This window comes from Gopherus evgoodei, chromosome 12 (assembly GCF_007399415.2).
Source record: "Gopherus evgoodei ecotype Sinaloan lineage chromosome 12, rGopEvg1_v1.p, whole genome shotgun sequence".
NCBI classification, from domain to species: Eukaryota; Metazoa; Chordata; order Testudines; family Testudinidae; genus Gopherus; species Gopherus evgoodei.
Genome location: NC_044333.1, coordinates 5,896,692 through 5,920,294, shown reverse-complemented (window position 1 = coordinate 5,920,294; position 23,603 = coordinate 5,896,692). Strand labels below are relative to the sequence as shown.

The following is a 23,603-nucleotide window of genomic DNA, read 5'->3' as shown; positions in this document are numbered from 1 at the left end:
TGGAGGCGGAGCAGGGGTGAGCTGGGGCAGGGTGGGGGTGCCTCAGGGCGGAGGGTGGAGGGTGGGGAGCTGCCGCAGGGAGGACACCTCAGGGCGGAGGGAGGGAGCTGCTGCGGGGGGGGGGACCTCACGGCGAGGGCTTGGGGACGGGGGAGGGCGCAAGGTGGAAGTTTTGCCTAGGGCGCAAAATATCCTTGCACCAGCCCTGGTGAAATGTAAGGGCTGTGCTATACAGGAGGTCAAATCAGATGATCTGACAATCCCTTCTGGCCCTAAACTCTATGAATCATTATGACATACTGACGCAATGTCACAATATTGTAATGTTAATGTCACAATGTCATAGGGGAAAGGAGCTAGCCCCATCAGACTAATAAACAAAGTGGCAACCCTAGGAGGGGAGGGATGGCTTCCTAGGGCCCCTCCCTCTGGTTGCCTATCACTGGATCTCAAATGACAAGAGATGCTACAGTGGATCCCAAACACTGGGAGCCCATATATGGGGTGCAGGCTGCAGGAAAGGATCAGCCTCACGGAGACATTTCCAACCCAGAAGAACCCTGGTAACTCATCCCTAGAGCACAAGGAGAATGGTCAGCTGATTCCTCATGAGACGAGCCCTCTGCTGCTCCAGCCACTTGTGCTCCTCCATTCCCAGGAGTCATATTCCTCTAACTCCACGGAGCTGCTTGAGCACTGAGCAATGCTGTGTCACCTCACCATGAACTGTGTTCTCTAGCCAGACTCAGTTCAGGTTCACCCAACTTTGCAGCTAACACCAGAACCCAAAGTGCTTTGAAACTCTGGCCACAAGAATCGGAACACTCAAACATGCTCCACACTCAGTAGATCCTACTGAAAACAATGGGAGCTGCAGGGTGCAGAGCTCTCTGGAAAACCTGCCCATTAACACATAACCCTTTGTCAGAACTTTTCTATGACTTTTGCATGACCACTTGTTGGGAAAGAAAGAAACACGTTAATTCTGCCATGAGTGCAGGGGATTGGATTAGATGACCTCTCGAGGTCCCTTCCAATCCTATGATCCTATGAATAGTCATGAGCTCAAGTTCTCCTTCTCCTAGGGCCTGCTGTTCAGGACTTACATGAACTGGATGAAAACCTTTCCCATGCTCAAATACAGTGTTAGAAACACATGCCAATAAGCTAGCTAACTCAGTGATAAACTGAGTGGATTGCTTTCACTTAACTCCTAGCCAGAAAGGAATAAATATAGCCCCAGAGATACGCCCTTTATAGCCTGTTTGAACAAAAGCAGTCTCATGCATTTCCATTATTTCCATACATATCAAAGAAGGGCGGAGATTTAACGAGTGATTTCTAAAAGGCATCTTTGTGCACAGAAGAGATGGATGCCAAAATGTGGGTGGTTATGAAGCTCAAACACACAAATAAATACTTTCACAGGCATTTTTTTCTTTCATCCATGAACGGGCCTGCATACTAGTCTCCTGAGAGTATGAGAAGAACCTTATTCAAAAGGTAAACAGTCTGAGAGGCAGCACAAGTTTGAAAGAATCCACAGCCATGAAGCATGAATCAAGGTGGATAAAAATCAATTTTTTTTTAATTAAAAAAAATCTGATTTTTTGATAAAATGAGTTTTGAGGGGAAAAACCTATCTAAAGATAATTTTAATTAAGATACATTATAGCTCAAAGACATCTCATCCTGGAATATGGATTATAAATTCTAATTCTATAGTATGAGACAATATATTCATGTAATGTTTAAGAAAAGTTTTGTAAATGAGTTCCAACAGTTCAAAGATTAGGGACCAAATCTTATGGGGTTCCAGGGGCTTCTGTATAGATTATGTAGGTTAATCTTTCTATCTACCCAATGGGACTCAGAGTTCAGTGTAGAAGATACCATCAGAGATGCTTAGTTTTGCAGTTCTCAAACTGTGGATTTGTGTCTCCGGCAACAACACACTTGTTAACAGCAAAAATGTTTTTAAATAAATAAATAATGTATAGAGGTGAGAAACAGCAGACCTCAACCCTATTGTCCCTCTGCAAATTTGTGTACAGAGTCAATCCCTCTAAAACCTCTCTCTAAAAGTGCAAAGTTTCAAAAAGTTCAATGAATAGAAGATAGTTGGGGGAGGAATAGATCTGGACAAGGAGAATAAGTCTGAAGATAAATGTGAGAAGTGAGGGACATATGCTTGTTTTGTTAATATGTTATATGTTTGCTGTTGAAGAAAAAAAATCCAGAATACTTAACCTTGTTGTTTTAGTTAAATAAAACAATTTAAATTTGCCTGTCTGGTGATGTTCTCCCCCTAATGCAGAATGGCAAGAAAATCCTCCAAATATTAATGATTAACCTGTTGAATTGGAGATAGTTCACCTCCCAATGACTTCATAAACATCTGCTTCAATTACCTTTGGTAAATGAAATAACCAATCATTCATTTTCTGATATAGCTGTAAAACTAATCTGAAAAGTTTTCAAAATAAATCACTGTTTAAAAATGTATAGTGTGTACCTTCTAAAAATGAAACCTACATCTCTGAGTTGTAAAGAATATGTATTAAGGTTATAACAACCAACAAGAATGTACTTTTATGTAGAAAACCATGATTAAATTGCATCTTCCTGACTGATTTAAATCAAATCCACCCTGGCATGGATCAAGCTCAACAGACACTGCAATGGTTTAAACCTAACTCTAAGAGTCTGCCCCAAGAGAATGCCAGCTACAGGAGGCATGTAACCAAAGGAGAAATACAGTGAGAAAATATGGAGAAATATCGTTTCACTATAACCCTCCTGGTTAAGTCATCAGAACCACACAGTGAGACTACAGTCTTAGAATTAAGCATTTTCGTCTTTGTGTTGCTTTCCTAGGACATCCAGGTCACAGGCCTAACCTCAGGTCCCCATACCCAGTCTATAAGGTCGTACTGGGGATGATCACATATTACACAAGTGCCTCACACCACCAGCTCTGTTGGTGTTCACACAAGGAGCACATAAAGAAGAGCAGAGCAGAAGTGTGATTAAAGCTGTCCCGTGGAAATCTTCCAACATTTCCCAGCACACTGCAAACTGTCGTTGGTCATGGTGATACCAGCTCAACTCCATTGAAGTCAGGGGAGTTCCTCTGGTATAAGCGAGAGGAGATTTTGGGTGCCACAGCATATGCCTGGCTGATAGTACACCAGGTTGTGTAAATTTAAGCACTCAGACAAGTGGATTTTCAGCATTCACTTTCTGTCTGTTAGATCCCCTGAGGATTCTGATTGGCAAAGACCTGCCATCTTTTGACTATTTAGCCCAGTAGATGCATTCCTATCAGCCAGCAACCAAACTGCCCAACAGTAGTGCCCAATTTACCTATGCTGTCTCCTTATTCTGGCAATCTCTCCTTGCCTCTCAGAACCACTGCTCTGTCAGTAGCGTAACTCAGTAGGGGCTGGTGTGAGCTACTTGATTCTCTACTCTAAGGGTACGTCTACACTATGAGATTATTCCAATTTTACAGAAATCAATTTTTGGAAACAGATTGTATAAAGTCGAGTGCATGCGGCCACACTAAGCACATTAATTCGGCGGTGTGCGTCCGTGTACCGAGGCTAGAGTCGACTTACGGAGTGTTGCACTGTGAGTAGCTATCCCATAGCTATCTCATAGTTTCCGCAGTCTCCCCCGCCCATTGGAATTCTGGGCTGAGATCTCAATGTCTGGTGGGGCCAAAAATTTGTCGCGGGTGGTTATGAGTAAATGTTGTCAGTCAATCCTCCTTCCGTGAAAGCAATGGCAGACAATCATTTCGCGTCCTTTTCCCTGGATTGCCCAGGCAGACACCATAGCATGGCAACCATGGAGCCTGTTCAGCCTTTTTTCACTGTCGCCGTATGTCTACTGGATGCTGCTGACAGACACAGTACTGCAGTGCTACAGAGCAGCATCCCCTGGCCTTTGCAAGTTAGCAAAGATGGTTACTAGTCATACTGTACTGTTTGCTGCTGTCATGGGTGCTCCTGGTTGGCCTCGGTGAGGTTGGTCGGGGGCGGCTGGACAAAAATGAGAATGACTCCCCAGGTCATTCTCTTTTTTAAGTTTTGTCTAATGGAGAGTCAGTCCTGCCTAGAATATCAGACAAGCCTATTAAAGAACCAGAGAGGCAAACGGCCGCTCCGGGTCAGAGCCCCAGACATCCCACAGAAATGATGAGCTGCATGCCATTCTAGGGGGTTCCCCTGCAACAATGCCACCCATTGTTTCCCTCCTCTCCTACCCCTCCTGGGCTACCGTGGCAGTTTTCCCCCCATTTGTGTGATGAAGTAATAAAAAGAATGCATGAATTTGAAACAACATTGACTTTATTGCCTCTGCAAGCAGAGATCAAAGGGCAGAGGGGAGAGTGGTTGGCTTACAGCAAAGCAGAGTGAACCACCATTCTGCACTTGCTCAGCCTATAGCTGAAAATGGGAATCTGTGATAAGCACTAGGATAGAAGCACAGGCAGGACTGAATCTCTATTTGTGTGTGGGCCTTTGGTTGACACTAGTAAAATACAAAATGCCCCAGGATATGTATGTTGGGGGACACTTCTAAACGGCAGCTTAATTTTTTTATTTGCAGCAAAATGTAGAGGTTTAAGTATCTGATTGTGAGCCCTGGTAGCAATGGGTAGGCTGGGGTAGGCGCGACCGCGTGGTGCTGCTGACTGGGAGAGTAGCCTGAGGCAGAAGATATTCCAGGCAGGACTGAAACTCCATTAGACAAAACTTAAAGAAGAGAATGACCTGGAGTCATTCCCATTTTTGCCCAGGTGCCCCCGACCGACCTCACTGAGGCCAGCCAGGAGCACCCACGGGACGATGACGACAGATACCAGTCCCACTGTACCGTCTGCGGTCTGCAAGGCAAGGCAAGGAGATGCTGCTGTGTAGCGCTGCAGCACCGCGTCTGCCAGCAGCATCCAGTAGACATATGGTGACATTGAAAAAAGGTGAGAAACAATTTTTTTCCCTTTGCTTTCACGGCAGGGGGAGGGGAGGGCTGATGACATATACCCTGAACCACCACGACAATGTTTTTGACTCTTCAGGCTTTGGGAGCTCAGCCCAGAATTCAAATGGTTTTTGGAGAGTGTGGGAACTGTGGGATAGCTACAGTCGTCAGTTGCCCCTCCCTCCGTGAGCATCCATTTGATTCTTTGGCTTTCTGGTATGCTTGTTTCAGCTTCTTAAGTTTCACGCAGCACTGTATTGAGTTCCTGCTGTGGCCTCTGTCCATCATGGCCTAGGAGATTTTTTCAAATGTTTTGGCATTTTGTCTTTTGGAACATAGTTCTGATAGAACAGATTCATCTCTCCACACAAAGATCAGATTCAGTATCTCCCATACAGTCCATGCTGGAGCTCTTTTTTGATTCTGGGACTGCATGATCACCTGTGCTGATCAGCGCGCCACGCTGGGCAAACAGGAAATAAAGTTCAAAAGTTCATGGAGCTTTTCCTGTCTACCTGGCCAGTGCATCCGAGTTCAAATTGCTTTCCAGCGCGGTCACAATGGTGCACTGTGGGATAGCTCCCGGAGGCCAATACCGTCGAATTGGGGCCACACTAACTCTAATTTGAAATGGCAATGTCGATTTCAGCGCTACTCCCCTCGTCGGGGAGGAGTACAGAAATCGGTTTTAAGAGCCCTTTATGTCGACAAAAATGGCTTCGTTGTGTGGATGGGTGCAGGGTTAATTCTATTTAACGCTGCTAAATTTGACATAAACTCGTAGTGTAGACCAGGCCTTAGGAAATGTGTCCTTCAGCTCTGAGAGGAAGGAGCCAATCGACCTTCTGGCTAAGAGGGGTGAAAACATTATCTAGGCTCCCCCACAAGACAACGGCAAAGGAAGGAATGAACACCTCCCCTTAATGCTGTATCCCCCGGTGGGGTCAGATGGAGGGGCTGTGTTGACAGGGCTTTGCAACCTTGTACAGCCTCTGGGGAAAGCAAGCTTCATTCAAATGTTAAAATAGAGGTTTTTAATTAGTTAAATATGAAAATGATTCATCTAATCAGTAAAGAAGCCTCTGTGTTTGTTACTCTGTTAGTGATATAATTAGTGCAGTAGCCTCTGATCATTACTGCTATATCCAATTCAGTTTTACGCTGGACTTACATGTTCAGGGTTTTTTTACAGCCCAGATTTGGGCTGGCTGCTCCTAACCCTATTTGAGAAGTTGTAGGGAGCAGCTGGGGGTCTTGGCTTCAGGGCAGGAGACAGCTGGGATTATTGGTTTCTGGTGCACAGTATAGGATTGTGGAATAATTCTCTTCCCTGGGTGTTTCTATTAAAATGATCAGCCATGAAATAGTTAATAATGCTCGATATTTACAGCGTGCTCTTTTGGAATGAAGTGACTGGGGCAGTTCACCCTGCAGGGTTATTGTTTCAAGTTGAGTGTAGACTCAGGCAGATGTGTCTGTATCAGCTACTCTGAAGTTATATTTTCAAGGTTTTTCTCCCAACCATGAGGGCTAGGAATGTGAGTTTTTTTTTAATTAAAGTTCAGATTCTAGGGGTGCATCTGCAGCAAGGGCTGGGCAAGAGGTGGGGCGCAGGACCCCCACCATCCTTCCTGTTACAGCGGGTGATCCTGCATTTTGTTAACTGGCCATTTGATTAGGGTGCCTGGGATCGGAGCATCCTCATTGAACGCTTGTAGTTTGGGCACCAGCTTGGCCCAGAATATTTCATTTCCTCTCTAGTGCCTTATCTATTGTTGTTAGCGGCTCCAGGAAGTCACGCTTACCAATGACCTTACTCTCTTTCTTCACAATGAAGATATGGAGCCACCCTTGCAGCACTCTTCCCTCTGCCAAGGACAGGTACCAAGGAGAAAGGACAGAGTTGTCTCCCCAACCCCACACAGTCTGCCACTAGAGCTGCCTAGCCACAGAGAAGGGAGGGAGCCCACTGACTTCATGCATAGTCTTTCCTGAAGGCCTCCCTGAGGCAGTGTCTCTCCTCTGTTTCCCTCTCAGGGCTGTGCCTCACAGAGCCCTTCATGCAGCATTAAATGTTAGGTTTGGTATACAGTAAAGAAAGCTTCTTGGTCTCAGTCTAGGCTTTGGCAAACATGTTCACATCACATATACTGTTTTGAAACCATGCAATGCTGTTGTTTGCTTGTGTTAGGGCTGCCAATTTCAGTTCGACATATACGTGTCTTGTAGGGGTGTTGTCTGGATACTGATCTCAAAGGCCTGAAGAGTTCAAGGTGTTTAGAAACTCTTTCACTGTCTAACATTAAACAGCGATAGTTAGGTTCAGGGTTATTTTAAAGAGAGGCTTTGGTTTTACTTGGTTACTTAGCAAACACTTCAAACATTCATTTAGATTAAAAGTGTATTGATTTAATACAAGAACGAATACAGAATTAAAAAGTATTTATATTGAAACTCTGGTTGAGTGATTATGCAAAACAAACAGTTAAAACTTTTAAAGATTTTCTCCTTTTGGAGGCAAAATATTAGTTTCTTATTTTCAGAACAGCCTTCTTTGATGACAAGGAAAGGGGTTAATTTTACTCAGTCCTGAAGTGTAAAGGCAATTTGCTTATCTTGTTCTTAGCAAACAGACACAAGGGGCAGGAGAGAAAAGGGGGGTGAAATACACCCACTGGTTAGTTATGAGTGGCGGTTTTGACTGGCAAATCAACCACAACACCTGCTGCCTGGATCCTGGTTTCAGGGATGTCATCTGATTGGATCTTTTCTATTTAGACAAGTCAGGCTTGGATGAGTGGGACATAGCTTTTCATTGAATCGTGAAATCAGCTAAGAGTGAGAGAGAATAGCAGGAAAGAAAGGGGGCAGAAAGTAACACAACAAGGAAAGGGAAAACAATGCAGGATCTCATGTGCCTTTTGCCGTCCTGGGACTTAGATATCTCCACTGATGGCTGGGGGCTGGATGCCGTGATAATGTGATTTGCAGTGTGGTTGTAGCCATATTGGTCTCAGAATGTTAGCGAGACAAGGAGGGTGAGGTAATATCTTCGGTTGGACCAGCCTCTTTCACCAACTGATACAAATGTTCGAGCTTACACTGAGCTCTTAGTCATATGATGAAGAGCTCGGTGTAAGCTTGAAAGCTTGTCTCTTTCACCAACAGAAGCGGATCCAATAAAAGCTATTACCTTGCCCACCCAGTCTCATGATAATGTGATGACTTTCAGCATTCCCAGATGAACACAAAGATCCTTGAACAAGGTCAGGGCTAGCCTTCCTTTTAGGGGGACAAGCCGAGAGAGATGAGGCGAGGAGAGCTAGGATACATGGGACAGGATAGGACAAGGAGAGCTAAACTGAACTGACCTTTTTTTTCAAAGTCTCTTTATACGAAACCCCCAAAAGGGAAAAAGTGGGTGGCATAGTTCATCTCCCCTCATTATGTTGTCCTCGGCCATCACACCAATTTTGGTCTATTAACATCTGGTTTCATGTTTTTCATTTTTACCAAGCATAATTTTAACAATCCTTGGATTACAGTAACATGGCTTTTTTGATGTAGACTAATCCAGCTTCTTCATCTGGCTCTCTTGCAGTTGTTACAACATTTAACGTCATAAACAACTTCATCTATTTTTCATGGTTATTGGAACATCTTATGAATTTTCACATACTTTTTACAATTGAGCTCACAATGAGGTACACTTTGTAGGTTCACTAGATGTTAACTCTGCACCAAAGAAAAAATGCCATCCGAGAGATTAAGCCAGGAAATGGACTGTATTCGTGAGATGCACTGCTTCTAAAAAGAAATGCACCACAACTAACAATATGCATACATTCCTCTAAGATTAACTGATTATACCACCTATTCAACAGAACGATCAGTAATAGTACCGCTGGACAACTTCCAATAATATTACACACAACGATTATGCAGGTAAGAAAAATACCTGTCTTTCTCACATTCTCACCTAGGGCTGGAATACCAGAAGATGATGTTGGTTATCATTGATATGCATTGGCACAGCTGTGTAGGGAGCCCAGCATGAATAGCAGGGAATCCTGCAAGTCCAGATTGAGTTGCATTAGTAGAGATTGTAAAGCAAGCTTGTATCTCACTTATTCAAATGTTGCCTGACTTTAACCACTATTGTTATTGTTACCATGAGTACCGAGTTTACCAAGTTTTTAAGGAAAAAAGCAAAACCATGGATACACGAATAATTATTCTCCACATGTTACAGGAGATGTTTTCCACCTCTCAGCATGAGCACTGGATTAAAGCTTTCCATGCTTTGTCTGTCCATGGTCCAGTATTTCACTCATTGCTCTGCACAGAAACAAAGAATCGGATCCCCGATGCTTAAAGGTTTTTGTGATTCCCATTGTCACTTCCTTCCCACCCTAGCAGAACTACAACCAAAAGGTCCTAGTAAGTTTATGTTTTCTGTTCGGATCCATCCTTTGCTCCTGCTAGCTGGGGGCTGCTATCTGAGCACAAGTGCTGGAAGACACAGGAATCAGCCAGAGGACTGTGATACACTAATACCCAAACACAGCTCACTGGCGCTAAGTGACACAGTTTGAATTAGAGACAGAACACACAGCCCCTCTCCGATCTTACAGAAATGAGGAGCATGGGCAGGTCCATGCAAATTCAGTGACAGACAATGCTCTCCCCTAAGACAGCAGCCTGCATTTCCTCAGTAAACTGTCCTATTTAGTGTAATGATTACCTTATTTGCTGACTGCTTCCTGCGAGCTGTCTGGAATTACAGTCCAGGCTCCAAGCAAGAAAGGAAATTAACTTTCCCAACACAGAATACAGGAAGCACCATTATCTATTTACTAAATATTATCTGAAGTACTTATGTGGCACCCCATTCCCATAGTATCTGAGCACCTCACAATGCATTTCTCCTTACCCACCCCGAGGAGGCAGCGTAGAGCTATTCTCCCCACTGCTCAGATGGGAAACTGAGGCACAGATGAAGGAACTTTCCCACAGGCACACCAGAAATCTATGGCAGAGCTGGGCTAGCACCCAACCCACTGGCCCATCCTTCCCCTCAATAGTTAGTGATCATTTCCAGGGTAAACCAGTCCACATGCAGAGAGATGCCAGCACAATGCAGCAGCCACACAGCACTGCTGCCATCATCAGTGTGACATTATTGACATGAACTGTGACCATATAGATCACTGTTGCAACCAGGGTCCTATGGTTGCACCAGGTCTTGTACAGAGGAGGTCAAGTGGGGTATCTATGGAAAGGTTGTAGTTTACTGGTTATGATTATGCTGTCTGTATGTGTGTATCATTTTTGTATTTGAAGTTATGGATATTAGCTATGTACTTGTATCAATGTGTTTGATTCCAAGTAGTCTCAGTGAAGCATTTGGTCAGCTTCTTGAGAAAGGACTATTCTCAGAAAGTGCCCAATCAAGAAACACTTAACTGACAATGGACTTTGGGAGATGCCAATCCACATCTGAGCTTTCCTGGGAACATTCAAACTAGCATGTAAACAATGGCGTCGGCCTGCAAAAAGCTGAATCATTCATGGACATGTGACTTGCCCAGGTGGCTACAAACTCCATTTTGTTGCTGTGATTTTGCACAGGAGAACAAAGGGGTTTCCGCCCCAAGAGCGAGAATATACAAGGCCCTGGAAACCTCTCAATTTTGTCTTCAGCTGGCTCGAGAGATGGCCTCTACACCCCCAAGAGATGCCTGAAAGACACTGGAACAAAAGGATGGTAACTACAGGGGTGTGAGTGATTGCTAGACCCAGACTAGGAAGAAGTCCAGTCTTATTGGGACATCTCTGAGGGTGAGATTCACCTGTATTCAGTTTCCTACTGTATTAGGCTTAGATTTGCATGTTTTGTTTTATTTTGCTTGGTAACTTACTTTGTTCTGTCTGTTATTACTTGGAACCACTTAAATCCTACTTTCTATACTTAATAAAATCACTTTTGTTTATTGATAAACCCAGAGTAAGTGATTAATATCTGGGCGAGCAAACAGCTGTGCCTATCTCTCTATTGGTGTTATAGAGGGCAGACAATTTATGAGTTTACCCTGTATAAGCTTTATATAGATTAAAACTGATTTGTTTGGGGTTTGGACCCCATTGGGAGTTGGGTTTCTGGGTGCTAGAGACAGGAGCACTTCTTAAGCTGCTTTCAGTTAAGTCTCCAGCTTTGGGGCGCCTGGTTCAGACCCTGGGTCTGTGCTGGAGCAGACTAGTGGGTCTGGCTCAGCAAGGCAGAGTTCTGGAGGCCCAAACTAGCAGAGAAAATGGGCTCAGAGGTAGTCTCAGCACATCAGGTGAAAAGTCCCAATTAATGGCTATAAGCCAGAATGGGTAAAGAATGGTGTCCCTAGCCTCTGTTTGTCAGAGGGTGCAGATGGACTGCAGGAGAGAGATCACTTGATCATTACCTGTTAGGTTCACTCCTTCTGGGACACCTGGCATTGGCCACTGTCAGTAGACAGGCTACTGGGTTGGATGGACCTTTGGTCTGACCCAGTACGGCTGTTCTTAATTTCTTATGTTCTTATGGGTTTCTGTGACCAAACCCACCACAATCAGTGCTTAGAGGTGGGGACGGTCACAAGAAAAACACTAACACTTCCACAGGTGGGGAAGCCGAGCTCTTCCCTGATGAGTGTCACTGGAATAATCCTTCCCTCTGGATGAAATCCTACTGATCTCAAGGAGAGTTCTGCCACTGACAACAATGGAGGCTTTATTTTTCCATTCTGGTTCTATTCAGTCACACCATTTGCTGTGCAAATGAGCACGGGTGGAGAGGGGGAGTAAATAGCCAAGTGTGGTCCTTGATTATTTTGCACATTGAGGACATCTTTTCCCTTCCTTTCTGAGTCCTGCCCCTTGCACAGTCTCCTTCATTGCTGGGGCAGAGTCTCAGAAGGACCAAGCTGGAGCTCGTGCTCAGTTACAGCACGGCTCGGCTGGCCCACAGTGTTGGCTAGTTCTTCCTGCAGAGTAGAGGTTGTGAAGAACAGAGCTCCAGGACTGAACTGGAATATCAGGGGAAATGACCTAATTCTGCTAGGTCCAGGGGTTATTTTAAGCAGCCACATTTTCAGAAGTGGTCAGTGATTTTGGGTGCTGCAATCTGTGGGTGCCCAGCCTGAGACACCCGAAGGCCGTTAAAGTTGGATTCCCAAACATGGGAAGCACGCCAAACCAGTGGCCACATCTGGAAATGTTTGGTTATGCTGGGAGCGGTCGTAACTGCTGCAGTGTAGCATGTTCACCTATGTTGGAAAAGCAACTCTATACTTCAACGGCAGCAGCTCTGACCAATATCACCAAAACCCTATGCAAGCCCAGAACCTGTGTGTGCAACATCCTCTGAAACGCTAGATAAACGCATTGTAGAAACTGTGGGCCAGATGTTTGGTGTGGTACAGTAGAGGAGAGGACATCAGGGCTCAGTTATGGTTCATCCTCTGCCAAGCCTGAGTAAATGCAAGGGACTTGCGCCAGCCAAGAATAGCCCTCAAGGGACTGTCCACCAGCAGATGATAACTAGAGAGCACCGCAGTCTGGCCCTATGGCTCCCGGTTTCCCTGCCGTGCAAAGCAGCCTGTGCCACTTCTGAGCTGCAGGGGGGCAAGATGAGATGGCGAAGGAGATCAACTCCCTGTGGGGACCTTCTGGCTCCGTGAGAATCCCCCACAAAGAAGATAAGGCCGTTCTTACTTTCCATGCCCTGTGCGCCACCTGAATGGCACAAAGAGGACAGATAGGGCAGAGAATCTTGCACTCTGAATCTGTGCTTCAGGTTGGCACAGCTGGCAGGAGCTTTAACTGTGTCTTGTTTAACTTGACATCTGTATTGTATAGGTTTACATGGCAGCTCTGTTCATACTCTAACGTAGCTATTTTTGCACAGTGCTTATTTGGGTTTATTGCTGTAGGCACCATCCAGCTGCAGCAGCCTATACAATGGATACAGAGTGCTGTACCACAGCAGCCACATCACAACCAGCAGCATAAGGAGTACAGCCCCACTGGCACTTACCTGGGCCCCAGGTCTGTGTGTGTGGTAGCTCGGGGAGAGGCACACTACCCCTGGGTTCCTCAGTTGGGAAATTCCATCCAGTTAGGTTCCCCATAGGGCCTACCACAGTACCGTGAAGAAACGAACTACCAAGCAGTCAGTTCAGCTGGTGACCTTAACTGTCACAGCCGACACCCTGGTCACTGACAGTTACCTCAGCCAGGAGGAAAAGCAGACAGCATCTATCTAAACTTGTTACCTCCTTGTGAGGAGAATTCAGACCATCGCTTGGAGCTGAAAGGCGATTTCTAACTGCTCTGTGGATCCTTGGATCCTTGAGACAGGACAGACACTGGACCATAGTTCCTGCACCATCTACAAGTGCACCACTGACATGTGCCTGGACCCAGGGGTGGCTCTATGTATTTTGTCACCCCAAGCACAGCAGTCAGGGGGCTTCCAGTGGCGCGCCTGCAGGAGGTCCACCAGTAACACGGATTCGGCAGCTTGCCTGCGGGAGGGCCACCGGTCCCACACCTTCAGCATACCCATCGCCGAATTGCTGCCAAAACCACAGGAACAGATTGATAAGACACCTACTGTTTCTGAGGCATCTGGTCTCTGGGGTAGAGAACCAATCAGAGCTGAACTGGAAGACTCTCACCAAAGTTATGTGTCAGACCTCAAGGTCCATAATGGACATCAGAAACTACTAGAAGTTAAGAATTTTCTCTGGACTGAAACCTACTCCTAGAAGGGAAGATGAATTTGATCCATGGATGGATCAGGCTACCCAAATGCTACAAGAGTGGACTGTGGCAGATGGGGAAATGAGGAAATTAGTGGCTGAAAGTCTTTGTGAGGATGAAGTTTCGCAGGCCCATCAGAAAGCCATAGAAAGCCCACTACTATAGTAGCTGCCCCCACTGTTTCTAATTCTGCAAGAAATCAAACACTGACCTTGATCAAAAGGATAGAAAAGTTAGAATCCCATCTTGCCCTGCTACCTGTGTTAATACCCTTGGGTAAAGTCATTGCCCTCCGTGTCACTGCAGACATGGCAAAAAGAATATGGTGATAGATCCTTTCCTCTGAGAAATTCTTCTAGGGGAAGGAGCAAAGACTGCTTTCCTACTAGATCAAGTGAGCCTGTGAGAATTTTGGGGCATACGATAGGATTTTTCTGTTAGCATTGTGGAGGGTATAGTCACACTGCTCACAGGTGTAAGAATCCTGAAAACTTAAATGATGTCCTCAGTGGTGGCAGATGACAGAACAAGGAGCAATGGTGTCAAGTTGCAGTGGGGGAGATTTAGGTTGGATATTAGGAAACACTATTTCACTAGGAGGGTGGTGAAGCACTGGAATGGATTACCTAGGGAGGTGGTGGAGTCTCCATCCTTAGAGGTTTTTAAGGTCTGGCTTGACAAAGCCCTGGCTGGGATGATTTAGTGGGGAATTGGTCCTGCTTTTTGAGCAGGGGGTGAGACTAGATACCTCCTGAGGTCCCTTCCAACCCTGATAGTCTATGACTCTATGAATGATGTATTGAAGACAAATGTCAGGGAAACCACAATGGGCCACAATAGGGAGTGTTCTGGGCCCCACAAGAAAAATCACTGCAGACAAATTCCAGTATTTGGGGGAGACCAATCTACAGAATTCTCCTTTGACTCCAATACCAGATGGACTATGTGGACTCCAAACCAAAATTGAACTGAAGATCGATGTTTGGAAGTGTAAAGCTGTTTTGGACAGTGATTCCCAGGTCACGCTTCTGTTCAAACCATTCTATGATAGCAATTGAAGAATACACCTATTCGCTGCTGGAACGACTATCGGTATGGGGACTCTGCAACACCAGTTTCCTGTACCTTGGATATGTGAACAGAGAATTGGAATTCCCTAAATTTATTGTGGGAGTGTCCACCAAACTACTTTGGCCCTAGTATGCCCAGCAACCAGCTATACTAACCAAGTACCGCAGTAATTGAGACGAATGCCAATATGTTTGGAGAACTAGCTAAGGAGTGTTGAGAAATGGTAGGAGCCAAACATGCAGAGGCGCTTAATGTGCATTTCCTGTTCCTAGATCCCTATCAGAGGAAGGAGAAAGAATAAATTGTGGTGCCAGAACAACCAGTAGGTCGAGTGATAAAAGTAAAAAGTCTGTACCGACTCTACCAGGAGGTGCAACTTGTTATGTGGAAGGACAATTAGAGGTATCCAACCAGGCCGAGAACCAGATAGTGACTATTGAAGCTCTGGCTGGGGACACCTTAATCCATGGTTTGATGGCACATTGTGGAGTGACACTCCTGTCCACCAAGACTGGGAAGACAGTCGCAATACCCATGATAAATGAATCTGCCCACCCAGTCATTGCGTATCCTAGAACTCTATTGCCCATGTTTATGTGTGGAGACAGTTAGTGGCTCCTACCGGAATAACAATGCCAATGTGATACTTGATACCTCTCACCTGAACTTTCAAGATTCCCCAGTTCTGCATGTCTGGGAAGAACTATTAAAAAAGAAACTTGCTCAGAGAACTAGCGTATTCTCCCAGAGTGAGTAAAGCACATCCCAAACCTCCCAAGTTTGTGCCCTCGAAGATGGCAGGGGGGTTACAATAGGTTTGTAGTTCACATTCATCACCACAATATCTGAGCATAACGCATTAAGGAATGTGACTAGGATCATCAGTCAGCCCCCCAGAAATCATGAGATTGGCTTTAAAATGAGGAGATTTTAAAAACAAACCATTAATGTAGGGTTCTTTCCATTTGTCTTCTGATTGCTAAGCTGTGGGAGGCACATTTTCAAGCTTCCCCCCCCCCTCCAATCACAAGGGCAGGAAACGTGCTTTTCTTTTTGTTTTTTAAATCTAAGCAAAACAAGGCCCTTATATGCCACTTGATGGTAATTCTCCTTATGTCTGTCTGTAGGTATGCAACAAGATAACTTTTGAATGCCATACCCAATCAATTCCACAGTTTCAGGGAATGTTCTAGACATCAATAGGCAGAACTCTACGGATTTTAGTGAAGAGTTAGACAATCAGAGGAGGGAAATGGAGGACACAGAGTCCCTGGCATCTGACCAAGGCTATGGCTTGTCTACATTACCCGCTGGATCGACGGGCAGTGATCGATCCAGCGGGGGTCCTTTTATCGACTCTAGTCTAGAAGCGATAAATCAACCCCCGAGCGCTCTCTCGTTGACTCTGGTACTCCACCGGAGTGAGAGGCGCAGGTGGAGTCAAAGGGGGAGCAGAAGCAGTCGACTCACTGCAGTGAAGACACCGCGGTGAGTAGATCTAAGTTACGTCGACTTCAGCTACGTTATTCATGTAGCTGAAGCTGGGTAACTTAGATCGATCTCCCTCCCCCAGTGTAGACCAGACCCTAGAGAGTTTACAGCAGTGCAGTTGCACCAGTGCAGCTGTGCCACTGGAAGCTCTCTAATGTAGCCACTCTAAGTCAACAGGAGAGAGCTCTCCCGTTAGCTTGATTACTCCAGCCCCAGCAAGAGGTGGTAGCTATGTTGGCAGGAGAAGCTCTCCCACCAACATAGCACTATCCACACTGGTGCTTATGTCAGTGTAACTTATGTCGCTAAGGGGGTGGTTTATTCACCCCACTGAGTGACACAAGTTATGGCAACAGAAGCAGTAGTGTAGACGTAGCTTAACAAACTCAGCAGCTTCAACCAGGTCTGTAATTGTCTATGGATCTAAAAACAGAACCCCATCCCCTGCACACACACCTCTCAGCTGTGCCCATCAGCCCAACTGAGTTTAATATATTGACACCCTGAACGACTTCTCCCCCAACCAGAAAGAAAAGAACTAATGGTGATGAGGGCGCACGGAACCCCTGGTATAAGCAGTGGGGTGGGGGTTGCAGGGAGTCCCTGAAATAGAAGGGGATGGAAAGGTGGCACACAGGGAGCTTGTGGGTAGAATGGAGGGATGCAAGGAGTCCCTGGTCTGTGCAATGAGTGTGGTTGTGGAGTACTCGAGCCCCGAGTAAGTGAAAGCTGAGCTTCTCACCATCAGAAACCAGCATTTTAAATATAACCCTTCTGCCAGGTGGAGGCGGCAGCAACAAGGCCCTCCTTACATAAGAAAAACACTAATTATAACTAAATCATTAGCGTTGGCAACACTGTATGCAGATTCTGTTTCCTCCGCCTGCTTAGTAGAAATAACTTGTTCGTTCCTGATCTTAACAAGAGTTCAAGGAGAGACTAAATGTGTTTTACATGGGGAATGCAGGCAGGAAGCTGGGGACATAACCTGAAGCGAACCAGACTAAAAGCCATCAGAGAACCTTACAGGGGAATCCTGGGCAAACTCTGGGAAGGACACAGAAGAGGACCTCTCTCTAAAAGGTAGGCTGTAGTTGCTGGGCTCAATCATGTCACTTACACAGCAAGGAAGAATAAGTCTACTGCAGAAATCTCTGGTCTGTGTGATGCAGGAGGTAGGATTAGATGATCATAGAGGCACCTTCTGGCCTTCAACTCCCTCTCTCTCTCTCACACACACACAGACACCCACACACGCACTAGTGAGTGGTTGGAATGCACACACACACACATACACACACACACACACACGTGAGTGGTTGGAATGCACACACGCACACGCACACACACCAATGAGTGGTTGGAATGCACGCACACACACACACCAATGAGTGGTTGGAATGCACACACCCACACACACCAGTGAGTGGTTGGAATGCACACACACACACACACCAGCGAGTGGTTGGAATGCACACGTGTGCACACACACACACACACACACACACACCCCTACACACCAATGAGTGGTTGGAATGTGCACACACACATACACACACCAGTGAGTGGTTGGAATGCACATATGCGCGCACGCACACACACACACACACACCAATGAGTGGTTGGAATGCACACACACACACACATACACCAGTGAGTGGTTGGAATGTGCACACACACACACACACACACACACACACCAATGAGTGGTTGGAATGCACACACACACACACACACATACACCAGTAAGTGGTTGGAATGCACACATGCACGCACACACATGCACACACCCACACACACCAGTGAGTGCTTGGAATGCACACATGCACGCGTGCACACACACACACCAATGAGTGGCTGGAATGCACGCGCGCACACACACACACACACACACCAGTAAGTGGTTGGAATGCACACATGCACGAGCACACACATACACACACCAGTGAGTGGTTGGAATGCACACACACGCCCACACACACCAGTGAGTGGTTGGAATGTACACACACACACACACACACACACACACACACACACACACACCCCCCAATGAGTGGTTGGAATGCGCACCCCCCCATGAGTGGTTGGAATGCACACACGCACCCACACACAACAGTGAGTGGTTGGAATGCACACACACACCCACACACCCCAATGAGTGGTTGGAATGTGCACCCCCCCAATGAGTGGTTGGAATGCACACACGCACCCACACACACCAGTGAGTGGTTGGAATGCACACACACACACACATACACACACACACACACGTGGTTGGAATGCACACATGCACGCGCACACACACCAGTGAGTGGTTGGAATGGGTAGAATGCATCTGTCTGGATTTCCTTTTACAGTTCCTGCTGCTTCCTGCTATTGACCATTTATCTAGCTCTGACCCTGTGCTGATACCCCTCCTCTCTTCTGCATCTAGCAGTGAACATGGAGGATTTTCAAAAGGGACCAGTGTTTTTCTATGACCAACGCTTTCTAAAAATCAGGCCTCTTTTAAGGCATCTCAAGCTGGACCCCAAGTCACTTTAAAAATCAGGGCCTCTCTACGTTTGTTTCCACACCCAGGAATAGTCATGTGTTTGTCAAGAGGTGAGGGCTGTCCTCAGGGAAATGGGGTAGGGGGTGGGTTGCTGGTGGAATCAGAGAGACAAGTCAAAGTGGCTCCATGTGAGCCCCACCAATGTGAACACCAAAAAAAAAAAAAGGAACCAAATGTTCCCCAAACACTAGTGACCAGGACTTTACACACGTTAAATCCAGGAAGCAGAAGGTGATGAGGCCCTCTTGAGACATGCTCCCCATCTCGGGGGGAGGGACAGCTGAGTGGTTTGAGCATTGGCCTGCTAAACCCAGCCAGGGTTGTGAGTTCAGTCCTTGAGAGGGCCATTTAGGGATCTGGGGATTGGTCCTGCTTTGAGCAGGGGGTTGAACTAGATGATCTCCTGAGGTCCCTTCCAACCTCGATATTCTATGATTCTATGTCCCTGCCTGTTACCAGCTGGCACTTATTACTAAGGATCAGGCCCCATTGTGTCCAGCACTGCATATGCACCCAGTGGGAGACAGTCCCTGCCCCAAACAAGTCCTCAGGCCAAACAGAAGAGACAAAGAGTGGGAAGGGAAAGGGAGGCCCAGTGAGTTGCCCATGGTCACAGAGGAAGTCTGTGGCACAGGCAAGAGTAGGAATCAGGCTTCCTGGACAATGCTGCCTTTTACCCCATACAGTATGGCTTTCTAGCCTAAGCTAATAGAGTTGGCATGCACACCTGCCTTTGCCAAGCACACGATGCCCAACTCCAGTGCCTTATAAAAAACAAAGCACCACAACGGCTTTACAAGCGTCTGGGCTAATAAAAAGATATTACCTCATCCACCTTGACTCTTTACAAGCACGGACATTGATTCACACTGGAAAAAACCCAGGGTGCCGGCGTTTTCAAATACCCGGGCTCCCCGATGCTTAGTACAGAAATATAACACACAGTTTAGAAGACTGTCAAAATGTGCAAATCTCCAGCATCTCTACTGTGAGCAGAACCATTCAGTGCGTGAGTGCACAAGACATCCTGCGGCGAGCACACTTCCTCCCTCTGTAGCATGGCCTTTGCCACTTGCCCCCTGGTCCTTGAACATGCCATCTCTTTTCTCCCCAATCACTCCATTAGAGCTACATTGGCCCTGCAAAGTCCTTAATTGAGATGTTCCCATTAGGCCATACGTTAGAGAAAGCGGGTGGGGGAAGTACCAGACCATCCCAGAAGGAAAAATATGCACCTAAAACTGTGGCTAGCCAGTGCATTCATTGGGTTGGAGGTCAGGAAATGTTATAGCTACGTTTCAAACTTACTTTGGATACAGTGGCCATCCTGGTCCATATCAATATGTGTGCAATGCCATCTGCAGCAGTCTCCCAGAATCCTCTCTCCAGCTATTTCAATCAGCACGAAATCTTGCAGGATGTCTCATTTTTATTCCCATTCCTTTCACCGGCTTCCTAGCCATCTGCTGCTACTTGAAACTTTCCACTCTTACATATCATGCTGGCACCAGAATCATTCCAGTTCCTGCCTTCCTGCATCTCTTCCAACCTTTGTGCTCCATTCATTCATCCACTCAGTCTCCTTACTGTGAGTCACTTTGCCACCGCCATTGCTAAATGGTGCAGTCCCTCTCTTCTAGCTCCACTTCTTTGGAGTTCCCTTTCCTTCCTTTCCTGAACTGGATCATCCTAAAGCCCTTCTCAAAACCTCTCTCTCTTAATACTACTGCTTCCCACGAGCACATTCTTCTTACTCTTCACGTGAGCCTGATGTCCTGCTCTCCCTCCCACTTGTTGACTTCTCTTTTGTTGTTGGGTATTGTTGGTCACTGCTTGATTGCTGTGTCTCGGCTAGTTTATTCCAAAGCTTTGGATAGTATAATCCAAGAGCCTGGCCATGTTGCTTCCTGAATCCATCTTTTGTGTGCCGCCCCCAGACTCTGAGGGGCACGTTAGGCTTGTGGTGGTGCACTGAACCCCTCCGAGGCACAGCATTTAGTAGCCCCTTTTTTTTAAGGATTTCTATTTATGTATCTAACCAGTTCAGAAAAGAGCTTCAGGAATGATTCCAGGTCTGGAAAACCTGCTTTACAGTGAGAAACTAGGAAGCGCAATCAATTGAGCGTCACAAAACAAGGTCAAGAGGTGACTTGATCGCAGTCTACCAGCACTTACACGGGGAGAAGATTTCTGAGAGAAGAAGGCTCCTTAATCTTGCAGACAGGGACAGAACAAGAGCCAGTGACTGGCAATAAAAGTCAGAAAAGTTCAAACAGGAAATAAGATGAAAGGGTTTTTTTTCAAGTAAGGGTAATTAGTCATTGGAACAAATTGCCGGGGGGATGTGGTAAATTGGATAAGCTATGCTATAGTACAACCATAAGTTACTGAGTAAGATGCAGGAATAATTGGGTGAAATTCTATGGCCTCTGTTATGCAAAAGGTCAGACTACTAGATGAACATAATGGCTCCTTCTGACCTTAAAGTCTATGAATCTCTTCAACTGCAATTTCAGACACAGTAGCATTGAGGCCAGATTTGTAGAAACGGGTGAATGTAGAAATTTGCACGCACAATGACAGATTGCACAAAATCATTGGAATAAATATGTAAATGGCTTGTAAGACAGGTAAACTGTAGTGTAATTGCACCTGCAGTTGAGGGAATTGTGCACACAAATCTGTGTAGATGTACGTCAGATGTAATGAGGTATCCTCTGTGTGTGGCCATGTTAAGAGGCAGTCCTGTTCTCTTCTCCAAGAATAAAGAAGCTCCTATTAACACTGGTACTTACCTGGTAATATGTTCTGCTTCCTCTTAGCTTCAGCAGCTCCCACGCCCTCTTTTTAAGAGCGTTGAGTAGTTTGTTTGTTTTTACAGGGCACTTGACATCTTGGAGGTCATAATGTCCCTGCTCCGTGTTTGTACTGACTCCTTGTTGGAAAGGCACTCCCTCCAGCATCTGTGTCCGCACACTTTCTTAACTGCACTCTTAGACATTGGGTCAAGCCTGTGAGACTGAGTAGTTTCCAAAACTCAAAATCTATCATATCGGAGCAGCCAGAGGGAGAAACATCCCAGGCATTCTCAAACTGGGGGTGGGACCCCTCAGGGGGTCACAAGGTTATTACATGGGGGGGTCAAACCCCCCAAACCCGACTTTGAATCCAGCATTTATAATGATGTTAATATATTAAAAAGTGTTTTTAATTTATAAGGTGGGTCGCACTCAGAGGCTTGCTGTGTGAAAGGGGTCACCAGTACAAAAGTTTGTGAACCACTGCCTTAGTTCTACCAGATCTTCCAGTTCCTCCCTGTGCAGGTACAATATGGAAACCACAGAGAAGATGCATTTGATTATTAAACTAAGATGGACACCACAGAACTAATGGCAAAAAGAAATCACGGCAAAACAGTGGTAGAATACAAACAAACCAAATGCAAAGCAAGATAACATTCTGAAATAGTGCAAACAAATTCACGCTGCCACTCCAAAACAGCCAGGTAAAAGTCAGTCATTGGCAAGTGGAACATGCTCCTGATCGGCAGGACTTCAGCACAGGGAGGGTTAACATTATTACTGAATTGGGGATGTGCACACTCCTGCCACACACGAATCAATCTAATCAGAGGAGGAAGCACAAGGCCCAGGCTGGTTTTCCTAATGCACTGAAGGTTAGGGGCAAGATTATCTTCTCATCCCACTTAAATTAGATCAGGCCGAAAACCAAAAACTTCTCTGTGAGGGTTGTTTTGTTTGCTTTTTTTACACAATTGAGAACTTCAGAGTCAGTGAAGGAGAAGTGACAGCAAACTCCTGGTGCTCTCACTGGACGCAGCTCTTCAGACACTCACAGCTTTGCATTGGCAAAGGACCGAGGAGAGAAAGGAGCAGCACTAGCGTCGGGGGAGCATACAAAGAAATGACACAAAGTCTCAGTTCCATTCTGGTCACTTGCCCTTCTAGTTTCCGTGCGGCTATCACATGAGATGTCTTAGTCCAAACTCCTCTCCGAGGACAGCTCTGCATCTCTCCAGCCCAGTGGATCCAGACTGTAGCTAAGTTACAGACAGGCTTGGGGTTTGGTTTTTTTTGAATTTATTCTTTCGGTTCAAATATGTTTTAATGTAAAAAATATCCAAAGACCCAAACTTTACTTCCTAGGATTCGCTCAGGCTCCCCCCACAAGCCCTGACAGCAGCTACAGCCAGTGCCCAGACAAGCGATCTGTGTATCGTGATCTACTTACCATGTTTCTAAACTCCTTTATCCTCACCCTCTCACTTCCAAAAGCAGCGTTTTTTCTCTCTTTCTTCCATGGTTCCCCCGCACAAGCTTTTACTCTCTTCTTATAAATACGCATAAACCACTGAACCACTTTGAGCGTGGAGCTGTAATCCAAGCCCTTGCCCGCCCCACTCTGCATTTCCAACTAATCTAACTCATGACACAGCCTTGGGGCTGGACTGGGGGACCCTGAAGGCTGCTGTGACAGCCAACAGGCTGCGCTTTGTTTCGCAGTAATAGATGTAGCGACAAGTGCAGTAAACACTGGCTTCCATGTGCAGTGCAGCTAGTCGCTACAAGCCCAGCGATACACAGGTACCATAAGGCAGAGTCAACAAAAGGCACAGGCCTGTTATTCCAGAGAAGCCCCGTATAACTGATTTATACTTTCACTTAGCGGTTTCTTTGGAATA

The 23,603-nt window shown here is 46.0% G+C and overlaps 1 protein-coding gene across 1 annotated transcript in view; it reads right to left on the bottom strand.

Annotated features, from left to right (window-relative positions):
- The window catches only part of PLEKHG4 (pleckstrin homology and RhoGEF domain containing G4), a 165,706-nt gene extending 142,387 nt beyond the window's left edge, over nt 1–23,319 (bottom strand). The window contains exon 1 of the mRNA XM_030581850.1: nt 23,153–23,319. Coding sequence (XP_030437710.1) covers nt 23,153–23,266 — 114 coding nt within the window. The 5' untranslated portion in view covers nt 23,267–23,319. The remainder of the gene's footprint in view (nt 1–23,152) is intronic.
- Nucleotides 23,320–23,603: the final 284 nt, after the last annotated feature.